A 15072-nucleotide genomic window follows, 5' to 3' on the forward strand; every position below is an offset into this window, starting at 1 on the left:
CAGGAATATAACTGCTAAGGGATTGCGTGGGTAAACAATGTCCCAGATCTGATCGATCCTGTCAATAACCTCCCTCCAAAAGCTTACCTCCCTTTCACAATGCCACAACATATGTAACAGAGGCCTTCGTTACTTTCTTTCTTTGCTGGCCCTCATAACTGAACCGTGAACCCCACATGTTTCCCGCGCTATGGCAAGTGCTTCCGGGTCAGGGGAAGTACTACCAGGTCATGGACGCTGTTCTTCGATTCCATCAAGTGGCGCCGATCAATCATACAAAATATTTTTGATTGTGAATCGAATGGTAAATTAATGTGGCCGTTATACACCCATTTGATGAAACCACAGTCTAAGCGCCCTATGAACCCATGTGTTCCAGTTTCCATTCGTAGAGCCAGGGACGGCCCTAGGATTTGCAGGGTCAAGTGCGGCAAATTAAGTGCAGGCCCTCTTCATTTGCATTTGATAGCATGACAGGAAGTGACATTCACAGGAAGCAACATCACAAGATAATGACCACTACGTATGTAGGCAGCAGTAAAAACATGGAAAAAAAATATATATATATACACACACATAGATAAATAATCCGAGAGAATTTCCAATAACTAACCGAGATGAAGAACTTTATGTATTTGTGGGGGACTAATGTGACTGAAGGGAGTTTTAAAGCCTCTCATAAAAAACCTCAGGACTAAAGCCCAGTTTTGACAATTTATGCGGTTTAAGGATTATTAGTATAACATTCTTATCTTTTAATCTTGTTTCATGAATTTCCTGTTTAGATTTCAATTTTTATTAGTAACCTCAGAATTGATTTTAAGACATATTTCTTGTTTTTGCACTGCATTTTGCACTTGTCTATAATATTTAGAATTCATCACATGCACAATTACCCTTTTTACAATATTAGAGGAGTTAGTATAATGGATAGCCAGATTTCTCACACATACTGGACTGAGACATTTCAACATCGACCAGCCAAATTATGAATTTAATGAAAAATAATATTGCACCTTAATAGACAACTGGCACTCGGTAGGCATGAGACTTGTTGAAGAAATAGCACATTGCACTTTAATGCATAACTAAAAACTAATATCCAAGGTCTGAATAGTTTATAGAGCATGATGCATTTTAATATATGTATCTTGAACAATAGAAATGTATTGCACCTTATTCTTAAATCACCTATAGAGGTCGATTTTTAAGTATGTCCTAATCTTTAGACTCTGGCGCCTGCAAGGGTCCACTGCCAGTATGGCGACTATAGATATAAAAACATAGGCGCCAGCAAGGGTATTTAATTGCCTATTATTGGTCCCATGACCTCCATTTTTGCACATTGCAAAACACTTTACTTATGAATGATTTCTAAGTTCTGGCATTATGCATTTTAAATTCCAAATGTATTCAATAGCCGACATGTTGACCATCGACACAGTCATATAAAATCAGAGTGCAATATATAAATGGTCAGTATACCCTGTATTTGCACACTGCACCGCACTTTAGTCATGAATCACCCGTATGGGACGATTCCTAGACAATCAGATAGAGCATACTGGCACTATGCATTTTAATGGTAATTTATTTACAAATATGAATGCATGGTATTTACGGCACCTGCCAGGGGTAAATACTGCCTATTTCCTGTGCAATATATATGTGTCAAGCATTTTATATATTTGAATAAACATTAGCACTATGCACTTTATCCGCTTTGTTGTTATCAAAGTGAAAATGTGTAAATCACAAGACACTGATATGAGTGTATCTAGTGCTAAATGTCATGCAATAATGTTGCTAAGATTTTGATCGTCAAAAATTATTTGCACAAGATTTACTCATATAAAGCTGAGATTAGCGACAATGGAAATATATGTTTTATACATTGATTACACCATTGCGCTTTTAATGTTAACATTTGTCCTCCCTTTTCAAAATGGAGGCATTCGCAAACATCGGGAACCCTCTCAAACAGTATCAAGAACAGAGATGATGGACTTATTAAGTGAAGTGGTATCCATAAATGCACAGTCCTCTTTCTTTTACTTTTAAACCAGACGAAGCCCGTGTAGGGTGAAAAGCGTTGTTTTTGTGTGTTTTGCTGCTGCCTTTCTTGTTTGTCCACAACCATGGAATAATAAAGGACTATTTTTGCACAGCAACTGAGGCTGGGGTTTTGGATTGGATTCTTTCCATCTACACTCTTTATGCATTTGCTGGCGTGCCGCTACATTTTAAACTGGGTTTCCAGTCTACCTTTCCCTTTCATATATATACATATATATATACACATAGATAAATAATCCGAAATAATTTCCAATAACTACACTAGCAAAATATAAAAGGTGCCCACCTTTTAAGCCCAACAATTTATAATGAAATTGACACTTTTATGCGTTCTTGTGGGCAAGCATCTGCATTGGAAACATGACAACCTGGTGTGAAATCCTAGCTCAACATTTGAGCAAGCAAACTTTTTTTTAACGCTGGCCTCAAAAACACAGAACCCGGGGTTGCGTCTACCCGTTGAAGAAAGTGGATGGACACTGCCCACGCACATGTATCGACGTGCCCTGAAAATCAGTACCGGGCCAGAACCAGAGATAATATCCCCCAGTCTCCAGGATGACAACTTCTCCTGTCACATCCTTGCTAAATATTCAATAGCTCACTTGTAATTGTAATGGGTTATTTATAACGCGCCAGAGGTTTCTAAGCGCGGACCCAGGGATCGAACCTGTGTTGCTTCCAAGACAAGCCCGTTGCCCCTGAACTATCCTCCCGAGAGGATAAGGGAACAGCGGCAGTGGCCAATAGTGCGGTTTGCCCAAGATCACACCATGCAGTTGAGAAGTGAAGTTGTGAACATTAATCTCCAACTTCGAGGATCTTCACGAGCATCAACGTCAACAGGATGTCAAGAAAACCACCATATAAATAACTCCATGCACTATCCCTACATTTAAATTTAAGCGAGGAGAGAAAGGAGAAGAGAGGAGAGCGGACAGGAGGGCAGAAACAACTTTCTCAGAAAGGATGTTTCCGATGGGAAGGAGCTGAGAAGCAGAAGGCCCAGTGAATGATGAGAAAGTGTGGCAAAGGTGGGAAATAGTGTGGAGAGACGTGGATGCAGTGACAGGGTGAGGTAATGAACAGCCTTCAGCGAACTCAAGGACAGGGTGATGAGAGACAGGCAGTGTAATTCGTGAATGTAGGACAGGACACTCTAGGGAAGACAGAGAGTGGCTCATTTTTGAGTACTCTGTAATTTGGCAGTGGGGACCTGTTATGTTTACACTTAAGTATAGACATCTCCCCACTGCCAACTTGTCCTCGTTTGCATGGCAGAGTGCAAAAGGGGAGGGCAAAAGGCAGAGTACACGCCTGTACGCATGGCAGGCAGCATTTACAATGGATTCCTATGGAGTCCGCCTGTTTTTGCTGGGGCAAAAAGTCATCAGATTACGTAGGAACCCCCAGCATGAAAGTCCATTCTGGCGCAAATGCTGGAGTATTTGTTTTTGTATTTGTAGAGGAAGGGAGCGGCAGAAACATATGTTACGTTTCCGCTCAAACTCTCTCACCATACACATCAATGAAAATGAGGCATGGCCTAAAAGAAATGAGTTAAAGCATCACATACGCCTCTTAGGCATTTTTCTTACGTTACGCCTCCACCAGCATGTTCCCCAGAGTGTGTGATGTGTGTAGGGCAGGGTGTGGCTAGAACAGACGGAACGTGTGTGATGTATGTATGGCAGGGTATGGTGAGATAAGCCAACGAGTGTGTGATGTGTGTAGGGAAGGGTACGGCTAAAAAAGACAGAGTGTGTGATGTATGTAGGGCAGGATATGGCTAGAAAAGAGATCGAGGTGATGTATGTAGGACAGGGTGTGGTTAGAGAAGCCAACGAGTGTGTGATGAATGTAGGGCAGGGTATGGCTAGAAAAGAGAGGGAGGTGATGTATGTAGGACAGGGTATGGCTAGAAAAGAGAGGGGTGATGTATGTAGGACAGGGTGTGGTTAGAGAAGCCAACGAGTGTGTGATGAATGTAGGGCAGGGTATGGCTAGAAAAGAGAGGGGTGATGTATGTAGGGCAGGGTATGGCTAGAAAAGGGAGGGGTGATGTATGTAGGACAGGGTGTGGTTAGAGAAGCCAACGAGAGTGTGATGAATGTAGGGCAGGGTATGGCTAGAAAAGAGAGGGGTGATGTATGTTGGACAGGGTATGGCTAGACAAAACAGCGAGTGTGTGATGTTTGTAGGGGTGGGATATGGCTAGAAATGACAGAGGGCGTGTGATGTATGTAGGGCAGGGTATGGTTAGGACAGAGTGTGTTTGATGACTGCAGGACAGGTTATGGCTAGAAAAGACAGAGAGTGTATGTTGCATGCAGTGCAGGTTATGGTCTCGGGAGGATAGCTCAGGGGCAACGTGCTCACCTTGAAAACAAGGCGACACGGAGCAACACAGGTTCGATCCCATGGTCCGCGCTTTGAAACCTCTGGGTATTAAGCGCGTTATAAATAACCTATCATATCATATCAAAGACGAGGGTGTGTGATGTGTGCAAGGGCAGGGTATATAGCAAGAAAGACAGAGAGTGTGTGATGAATATAGGGTCATGGTGAGGAGAGGCAGAAGCAGTGAATAGAGACAGGGTGAGGAGAGACAGAAGCATGTGGTGAATAGAGACAGGGTGAGGAGCGACAGAAGCATGTGGTGAATAGAGACAAGGCGAGGAGAGACAGAAGCGGTGAATAGAGACAGATCGAGGAGAGACAGAAGCATGTGAATAGAGATAGGACGAGGAGCGACAGAAGCATGTGGCGAATAGAGACAGGGTGAGGAGAGACAGAAGCATGTCGTGAATAGAGACAGGGTGAGGAGAGACAGGAGCTTGTGGTAAATAGAGACAGGGTGAGGAGAGACAGAAGCATGTGGTGAATAGAGACAGGGTGAGGAGAGACAGAAGCATGTGGCGAATAAAGACAGGGTGAGGAGAGACAGAAGCATGTGGTGAATAGAGAGAGCGAAAAGCGACAAAAGCATGTGGCGAATAGAGACAGAAGCATGTGGTGAATAGAGACAGGGCGAGGAGAGACAGAAGCATGTGGCGAATAGAGACAGGGTGAGGAGAGACAGAAGCATGTGGTGAATAGAGACAGGGCGAGGAGAGACCGAAGCGGTGAATAGAGACAGGGTGAGGAGAGGCAGAAGCATGTGGTGAATAGAGACAGGGTGAGGAGAGGCAGAAGCATGTGGTGAATAGAGACAGGGCGAGGAGAGGCAGAAGCATGTGGTGAATAGATACAGGGCGAGGAGAGACAGAAGCATGTGGAGAATAGAGACAGGGCGAGGAGAGACAGAAGCATGTGGCGAATAGAGACAGGTTGAGGAGAGACAGAAGCATGTGGCGAATAGAGACAGGGCGAGGAGAGACAGAAGCATGTGGCGAATAGAGACAGGGCGAGGAGAGACAGAAGCATGTGGCGAATAGAGACAGGGTGAGTAGAGACAGAAGCATGTGGCGAATAGAGACAGGGTGAGGAGAGACAGAAGCATGTGGAGAATAGAGACAGGGTGAGTAGAGACAGAAGCATGTGGCGAATAGAGACAGGGTGAGTAGAGACAGAAGCATGTGGCGAATAGAGACAGGGTGGGTAGAGACAGAAGCATGTGGCGAATAGAGACAGGGTGAGTAGAGACAGAAGCATGTGGCGAATAGATACAGGGCGAGGAGAGACAGAAGCATGTGGCGAATAGATACAGGGCGAGGAGAGACAGACGCATGTGGCGAATAGAGACAGGGCGAGGAGAGACAGAAGCATGTGGTGAATAGAGACAGGGCGAGGAGAGACAGAAGCATGTGGTGAACAGAGACAGGGCGAGGAGAGACAGAAGCATGTGGCGAATAGAGACAGGGCGAGGAGAGACAGAAGCATGTGGCGAATAGATACAGGGCGAGGAGAGACAGAAGCATGTGGCGAATAGATACAGGGCGAGGAGAGACAGAAGCATGTGGCGAATAGATACAGGGTGAGTAGAGACAGAAGCATGTGGCGAATAGATACAGGGCGAGGAGAGACAGAAGCACGTGGCGAATAGAGACAGGGCGAGGAGAGACAGAAGCATGTGGCGAATAGATACAGGGCGAGGAGAGACAGAAGCATGTGGCGAATAGATACAGGGCGAGGAGAGACAGACACATGTCGTGAATAGAGACAGGGCGAGGAGAGACAGAAGCATGTGGCGAATAGAGACAGGGTGAGTAGAGACAGAAGCATGTGGCGAATAGAGACAGGGTGAGTAGAGACAGAAGCATGTGGCGAATAGATACAGGGCGAGGAGCGACAGAAGCATGTGGCGAATAGAGACAGGGTGAGGAGAGACAGAAGCATGTCGTGAATAGAGACAGGGTGAGGAGAGACAGAAGCTTGTGGTAAATAGAGACAGGGTGAGGAGAGACAGAAGCATGTGGTGAATAGAGACAGGGTGAGGAGAGACAGAAGCATGTGGCGAATAAAGACAGGGTGAGGAGAGACAGAAGCATGTGGTGAATAGAGAGAGCGAGGAGCGACAAAAGCATGTGGCGAATAGAGACAGAAGCATGTGGTGAATAGAGACAGGGTGAGGAGAGACAGAAGCATGTGGTGAATAGAGACAGGGCGAGGAGAGACCGAAGCGGTGAATAGAGACAGGGTGAGGAGAGACAGAAGCATGTGGTGAATAGAGACAGGGCGAGGAGAGACAGAAGCGGTGAATAGAGACAGGGTGAGGAGAGGCAGAAGCATGTGGTGAATAGAGACAGGGTGACGAGAGACAGAAGCATGTGGTGAATAGAGACAGGGCGAGGGCGAGGAGAGACAGAAGCGGTGAATAGAGACAGGTTGAGGAGAGACAGAAGCCTGTTGAGAGTATAGGCGGGGAGGGACGGAGGGACTGAAAGCCGTGAATAGAGACGGGGGGGGGGGCGCGAAAGCCTGTGGTGATTACAGAGCGCAATGATGCACCATATTTGCAGTGTTCGTGCCAAGTGTTGCATAGCGGGTCCCAACACCCAGAGGTTGCTTTGGGCGCTATATTATTGCCCACACAGTACCCTTATATCAGAGATTCCCTCTTAGTATTTATTTTCTCGCACATAGATTACACAAAACACGGGTGTTACCCAGGGCTACTGCCCACTCCAGTATGGGACCTGGACGCCAATAGAAAGTGAGTCACGCGGGCGAACTGCTTTTCACGAGACACGTTCTATTGTGCGTCGTGGACCCGCTTATTTAGAAATCGAGCGACGCATTGGTGTATCTTTGGCCCATGCCAGCAGTCGCACAGCGCACCGAGTCACTACACTGGCACGCGTTGGCCCCTATAATTGCAGCCAACACCGGGGCTCATTCCACGCACGTCCATGTATACATGGAAAAAAGGTGTCAGAAACAATGTGTGCAAGGTCCAGTGTGGGGAGTGAGGCTGTTCCAATGGTCGAAGTGAGCCGCAACGGCTGGGACCAGAGTTCCACTACTTTTATTTTGTACTCTTAACAGTTCCACTACTTTTTGCAATCATTTTCACCATTCCTGGACTGTTCTTTGTGAAGTTAAACACATTGGTCCACTTTACCACCCAATAGCAGTTACAGCTAAACTGAAATCTGTTTCAGCATGGGCACACTTCTAGCACTGGTGCTAGCAGAAGGGTAGCTTCGCCAGCCTGCAGCACAGTTCACCCTGCAGAATATACTACACCACTGTGCACAGAACCGCAGCTATACCCCGCAGGATGCCCCGGGCATGGGTGCCACAGTGACTGTCAGGTGGACCTCAGATCCTTGCCTCACGCTGCCTGGGACTCCGTGGAATCGAGAACTAGTAGCCACACAAAGCGCCTATTTAACAGCCTGCGTCAAACTGTTTCTGGTTCTTGGGGGACGAGGCGGTAGTAAGGGGGGCTGGAATGCTCCTCCTGCATTACCCTAGGCCCTGTGCAAGACAAGTTTGACGAGCTTGGGTGCAGGGGGGCTGGCAGCGTGGTGGGGTTGGGGGCAGGCGGGCAGGCGGCGTGAGGGTCCACGAAGCAGACGAACAGCGGCAGTTTAGGGCTCGTAGGCAGACAGCAGGGAGAGCCTGCCAGGACCACATGGACAGTGGAGCTTGTGCCCAATGGGCAGGCTGCGCGGAGGAGTTTGGGTGGTGATGGGCAGACAGTGCGAGGAGCTTGTGGCATGCTGACAGACACTGCGAGGCGCAGGTGAACCAAGAAGGAGGATGATTGCACGCGTATTTGTGAGAATGTGAAATTGTGTTCTTTGAGTCTTGCTGACAGGTCGCGTCAAATTAAGATTTTGAAAAGAACATACTGGACACCTGAGAGAATGATGAAAAGGGGAATGAGTGACAGCTCTGAATGTTGGGCATGTTTACACGAGGTGGGCACCTTTGAGCATATGTTGTGGGAATGCTCAAGGGTGAGAGGTTTATGGTTGAATTTAACCAGTTGTGTGAAAAGGTTCTTGATGAGAATGTTCATATGGATTTTAAGACCATAGTGCTAGGTAGCGGGGATATGTTAGATGACCTGAATACATCTTAGAGGAAATGGATCTTTTGAGGGGCAATGGTGGGGAAGAAACTAATTTTGAGACATTGGAAAACTTCTACCCCTGTTACTATTGAGGGATGCATTGAAGAGATGCATTCTCTAGCGGATGTGGAGAGAGTGCTGTATCAGAGGGCGAAGAAAAATGCATTATTTAATAAGATTTGGGGTACATTTCTTTTATTATATTAGACCTGTTTATTGATTGTATTGTGACTCCTGGGGGGGTGATTCTGATGTGATTAATGCATGATGTTTGATTATTGTACATATGTTTCTATGATGTGAATTTTTTAAAAATAAATATTAAAAAAAAAAAAAGTGGTACGCATCCTCGTGCCCAACCATGTGGGAAAGGGTGCCATTTGAAAACCTAACAAAAGTGTTGTTGTTGCATAGTGCAGGTTGGCACTAACCAGGGCTCGGAAGTACTGTGATGGTAAAAGCCATCGCTGGGCTTCACAGCCCCCCAGGTCATTTCCCAAGTCTGTTTCTTTGAAGTCTTATCCAGTGCTTTAAGTGGGCCGGGGCCTGCCGGGGCCGGGCCCCGGCAGTCTCCAAAAAGTGGGGCTGAGCCGGGGCCCTGCCGGGGCCCCCCGACCTCATCACGCCATGGCAGGACGCATTATCCCGCCGCGGCCGCAGCCGCGACGGGAGATGCGCCCACCACTTTAACGTCAGGCAAGCTGACAGAAGTGCCAGCCAGGCACACCGTTGCTGTGCCTGGCTGGCACTTCCGTCAGTCACTGTAACTTTCTCTGATGACCCCTCATCTGAGGGGCCATCAGAGGAAGCTAGAGTCCTTTAGTTTTCCCTCGCCAGGTCACTGACCCTCAGCGAACCCGCGGGCTCCATGATCAAATATGCAGATTAGATCACGGAGCCCGCGGGTTCGCAGAGGGTGAAAGACGCCTCAGGGTCTGTGATCTCTGCTCAGAGCAGAGATCACTGAGCTCGAGGCGCCTTTCTCCTTTGGCAAGGCTTTATAAAAGATGCCTTCAACTGTGTACGTTTAAGCCATCTTTTATAAACGTAGAAATATTTCTATGTTTATAACAGACTGCTTGAATCGTACACAATTCAAGGCATCTTTTATAAAGCTTTGTCGACGGACAAAGCCACCTTGGGTTTTGTCCGTCCTCAACGCTTTATAAAAGATGCCTACTTTTCAAGCCGTCTTTTATAAACATAGACATATGTTACAAATGTCTATGTTTATAAAAGGCAGCTTGAAAAGTACACAGACCATAGTAAGGTAAGCACACAAGTGTGCGTAATGCACTTACAAGCCACCTTTTATAAACATAGAAATATGTAACATTGCTATGTATATAAAAGAAGGCTTGAAAAGTCACAAACCATAGTAGTACGCATACAAATATATAAATGCTCTACTACATTTATATATTTGTTTGCGCACCTTACTATGATTTGTGCACTTTTAGGCCACTCCCACAATGGAAGCCACGCCCCCAAACCAGGGCCCCCCCTCAATTTCTTACCCCACTTAAAGCACTGGTCTTATCTTTTAATATTGGGCTGGGGGCAGCCACAAGTGTGAAATGGGGAGTGCTAGTGCCCCCTTCCCTGACAAGTCACAGCTCAATGGGCATTCCAAAGTCCCTCACTCTGTGTATTCTGCACATTAAATGCCTTCACCACATAAGCCTGACACAGTGTAATGCACGCACACTTGCACATTGTATTCAGAAGATGCGTGTGTGAAACAATTCTGCCATGTGAAGACAAGTCAAGCAACACACAGAGATGTCTGGTTGTCTTTTCCAGGTAAGACATTTTTAAGCATCAGGGTGTCGCAATTGTTTGTAGACTCCTTAATTTCGGCAAAAATGGGGGGGGCGGTTCAAATGAATGTTGAAAACAAGGATAGTGGGCGTTTTATAAAAATGGGGACGAGCATGGGTCCAATTTTAAACTCAGAGGGCCACCACTGGGAGGCTGGGAAACTTGCATCCCGATTGGACGTGAAAACCCGCGTGGCCGTCGCGTAGGGGGACAGGGAAAGTGTGAGGAACTCATGATGATGGAGTTTGAACGTCAAGTCTAGTCTGAGGCGCAAGGAGGTGGGGCTATGGACTGTGTGGGGAGGTGGGGCACATTCACAGCTCGAGCCGGGCTGTCCCGCGCCATCAGCTCGCGGACTTCCAAGAGCACCAAACACAATGTGGCCAGAGACGAAGGGTAATTTGAAAGCTGAATGGCATACGATGCTTTGCAGAAGAAAAAAAACCCTGAAAAAAGCATGCATTATACGGCGTCCCTGCAGGGCTGTCATGAGTCCACGTCGGGGGCCGAACTCAATGGTAAAGCATTAGCAACTTAACTTCTAAAGCGCCTGTCAACACGCTTCCCGGCGCTAACTAACTTGTGCGAAGTGTAAACAGATTGACAAAACCAGCTCTTTATGGGCACACAAAAGCTATTTTTGAAGGAGTGGGCGAAAACTAAGCATGCATGTAAAACTCTCTTGTGCATGTGTGCAATTACAGGGGTCACATACACTTACCGCTCAGTAGTCTGGCAGCCCTGCACGCGGAGAGAGCAGCCAGGAGAAGGGCTGCCACAGCTGTGGAGAGCCCCATGCTGGCATAGTGTTGCCCGCAGTCCTCGTTACAGAGTTCGGGGCGCTGGGCTAGGTTTGAAGACAGCTGCGGCACCTCTTGGCGCTACATCCCAGCCGTGGCGCAGCTTCCCTGGCACACCGGGCAGCAGCAGCAACACTCCCTTCCTCTCCGGGGGCGGCCACAGGATCCCTCGGCCAGCAGAGCAGAGGCAGGAGGAGGAGGGAGCCCCGCACTGGCTCGCCCCCTTGCGAGTAATGAACAGCGCTGCGCCCAGAGCAGCGGCTCCAGAGAGGACTTCCCGGCGTGTATTGATCGATTGGTTTCGATATTAATTAATGCGCCGCCTGGAGGGGAGGTGGGCGGAGGGCTGCAGACCTGCCAGCACCAGGGCGGGGCGGAGATGCTAGACTCAGCCATAACGTGCACACCAGAGCAGACCCGGGACAGCGCTGCCACTCTGGCACTGTATAGTGTTGCTGTGGCCCCGCCATTATCTAACCCCCTCCCCATTTTCGTGTCAGAGAAATCAGCATTCACTGATTTTAGGATGAGCAATCTTCCTGCGTAGGGGGAGGGGATCATACCCTGTCTGGTTCCCCAAGAGCCTGTGGATGGATTCTGCATTCAACAAAAGGCCAAGGGGGACATGAACCAATTGGCAGCTGCCAACCGGCCACAGAGTGAACCACTTGAACTGGCCAATTCACTGTCGCTATAAGCACAGAAGGTGCCAGCTTGCTGTCCCTGCACTGCACTCATTTACGAACAGTCCGCTCCGCGTGACAGCCACCAGCCACGGCTCTGCCAACACAGCTATCCACAGTCTGCTCAGTGTCAGCATGCACCTGCTGAACGCAGCTAGCCACAGCCTGCTTAGTGTCAGCATGCACCCGCTGAACACAGCTATCCACAGCCTGCTCAGTGTCAGCATGCACCCGCTGAACACAGCTATGGACTGCCTGCACAGTGTCAGCATGCACCCACTGAACGCAGCTAGCCACAGCCTGCACAGTGTCAGCATGCACCCGCTGAAGCCAGCCAGCCACAGCCTGCTCAGTGTCAGCATGAACCCGCTGAACACAGATATCCACAGCCTGCTCAGTGTCAGCATGCCCCTGCTGAACACAGCTATCCACAGACTGCTCAGTGTCAGCATGCACCCGCTGAACACAGCTACCCGCAGCCTGCTCAGTATACACCCGCTGTGTGCAGCTATACACAGCCTGCTCAGTGTCAGCATGCACCCGCTGAACGCAACTATGGACTGCCTGCTCAGTGTCAGCATGCACCTGCTGAACATAGCTACGGACTGCCTGCTCAGTGTCAGCATGCACCCGCTGAACGCAACTATAGACTGCCTGCTCAGTGTCAGCATGCACCCGCTGAACACAGCTATGGACTGCCTGCTCGGTGTTAGCATGCACCCGCTGAACACAGCTATGGACTGCCTGCTCAGTGTCAGCATGAACCCGCTGAACACAGCTATCCACTGTCTGCTCAGTGTCAGCATGCACCCGCTGAACACAGCTATGGACTGCCTGCTCGGTGTTAGCATGCACCCGCTGAACACAGCTATCCACTGTCTGCTCAGTGTCAGCATGCACCCGCTGAACACAGCTATCCACAGTCTACTCAGTGTCAGCATGCACCTGCTGAACACAGCTATCCACTGTCTGCTCAGTGTCAGCATGCACCCGCTGAACACAGCTATCCACAGTCTACTCAGTGTCAGCATGCACCCACTGAACACAGCTATCCACAGCCTGCTCAGTGTCAGCATGCACCCACTGAACACAGCTATGGACTGCCTGTTCAGTGTCAGCATGCACCTGCTGAACACAGCTATGGACTGCCTGCTCGGTGTCAGCATGCACCCGCTGTACGCAGCTAGCCACAGCCTGCTCAGTGTCACCATGAACCCGCTGAAGACAGCCATCCACAGCCTGCTTAGTGTCAGCATGCACCTGCTGATCACAGCTATCCACAGCCTGCTCAGTGTCAGCATGCACCCGCTGAACACAGCTATCCACAGCCTGCTCGGTGTCAGTATACACCCGCTGAATGCAGCTATACACAGCCTGCTCAGTGTCAGCATGCACCCGCTGAACACTACTATGGACTGCCTGCTCAGTGTCAGCATGCACCCGCTGAACGCAACTATGGACTGCCTGCTCAGTGTCAGCATGCACCCGCTGAACACAGCTATAGACTGCCTGCTCAGTGTCAGCATGCACCCGCTGAATGCAGCTAGCCACAGCCTGCTTAGTGTCAGCATGCACCCGCTGATCACAGATATCCGAAGTCTGCTCAGTGTCAGCATTCACCCACTGAACACAGCTATCCACAGCCTGCTCAGTGTCAGCATGCACCCACTGAACACAGCTATGGACTGCCTGCTCAGGGGCAGCATGCGCCCCCTGAACACAGCTATCCACAGCCTGCTCAGTGTCAGCATGCACCCGCTGAACACAGCTATCCACAGCCTGCTCAGTGTCAGCCTGCACCCGCTGAACACAGCTATCCACAGCCTGCTCAGTGTCAGCATGCGCCCGCTGAACACAGCTATCCACAGCTATCCACATCCTGCTCAGTGTCAGCATGCACCTGCTGAACACAGCTATCCACAGCCTGCTCAGTGTCAGCATGCACCCGCTGAACACAGCTATCCACAGCCTGCTCAGTGTCAGCATGCGCCCGCTGAACACAGCTATCCACAGCCTGCTCAGTGTCAGCATGGCATGCACCAGCTGATCACAGCAATGTACTGCATGCTCAGTGTCAGCATGCACTAGCTAGCTGAACATAGCTATCCACATCCTGCTCAGTGTCAGCATGCACCCACTGAACACAGATATCCACAGTCTGCTCAGTATCGGTATTCACCTGCTGAAGGCAGCTAGCCACAGCCTGCACAGTGTCAGAATGCACTTGTTGAACGCAGCTATCCATAGCATGCTCAGTGTCAGCATGCGCCCGCTGAACACAGTTATCGACAGACTGTTCAGTGTCAGCATGCCCCCACTGAAAAGATATATCCACAGCCTGCTCAGTGTCCGCGTGCATCCGCTGAACACAGCTATGCACTGCCGGCTCCGTGTCAGCATGCAGCCACTGAACACAGCTGTGGACTGCCTGCTGAGTGTCAGCATCCATCCAATAAACACAGCTATGCACTGCCTGCTTAGTGTCAGCATGCACCAGCTGAACACAGCTATCCTCAGCCTGCACCGGCTGAACACAGCTATCCATTGCCTGCTCAGTGTAAAGCTAAAACACCCACTGAACACAGATATGCACCGACTGCTCTTTGTGCCACCAGGCACCCGCTGAACACAGCTATCCACAGCCTGCTCAGCGTAACAGCCCTCAGCCACTGCACTTCCAACACAGTTATCCACAGCCTGCTCAGTGTCAGCATGCACCAGCTGAACACAGCTATCCACTGCCTGCTGTAGGGAAGGCATGGTATCACAAGTATGACACTGATAAAATGGGTGCAGTTTGTAAAAACGTTATTCAAATTGTTGGGGCTGGTGAAACTCCTATTTTGCCCTATAACGAAGACAGGAGTAGTCGCGACCATTAAATAATAAATAACACAGTCCTAGTGGAGTCAGTCAAATCAAAATGGCCTCTGCTAACAAAAACTTAATGCCTGCCCTATCTTTTGTACAAAAAAAGTGTAAAAAGGAGAAATATATGCAAAAGGAAAAATCTGTGTTAAAATGAATAAATGTGGTTGAACCAGCTCTCCTACCCATGTTTAGTCCTCAAGGAGTAAGGATGTCCCTGTAGGCAGGATGACACACTCTGACTCGGTTTCCAACACAATGCACAATTCAAAACCGTGGATTGAGGCACACCTAGCTTTCC

At 48.9% G+C, this 15072-nt stretch overlaps 2 protein-coding genes across 3 annotated transcripts in view; one reads left to right on the plus strand and one right to left on the minus strand.

The window, feature by feature from the left end:
• Positions 1-11516, minus strand: part of LAYN (layilin) — a 141103-nt gene extending 129587 nt beyond the window's left edge. Inside the window, exon 1 of one of the 2 annotated variants that reach the window (XM_069614309.1) lies at positions 11142-11516. In XM_069614309.1, coding sequence (XP_069470410.1) covers positions 11142-11217 — 76 coding nt within the window. In that variant the 5' untranslated portion in view covers positions 11218-11516. The remainder of the gene's footprint in view (positions 1-11141) is intronic. The other variant, XM_069614310.1, reaches the window with a different exon arrangement.
• A 522-nt stretch (positions 11517-12038) lies between these two features.
• On the plus strand, positions 12039-13991 carry LOC138487279 (dynein heavy chain). The gene has a single exon (XM_069613897.1). The coding sequence runs from the start codon at positions 12039-12041 to the stop codon at positions 13989-13991; it is 1953 nt and encodes a 650-aa protein (XP_069469998.1).
• Positions 13992-15072: the final 1081 nt, after the last annotated feature.

Source organism: Ambystoma mexicanum, chromosome 9 (assembly GCF_040938575.1).
Source record: "Ambystoma mexicanum isolate Mex_15411 chromosome 9, UKY_AmexF1_1, whole genome shotgun sequence".
NCBI lineage: Eukaryota > Metazoa > Chordata > Amphibia > Caudata > Ambystomatidae > Ambystoma > Ambystoma mexicanum.

Excerpts from the sequence above, each read along its gene's own strand:
- LOC138487279 (XM_069613897.1), top strand. The coding sequence starts at position 12,039 with ATGCACCTGCTGAACGCAGCTAGCCACAGCCTGCTTAGTGTCAGCATG.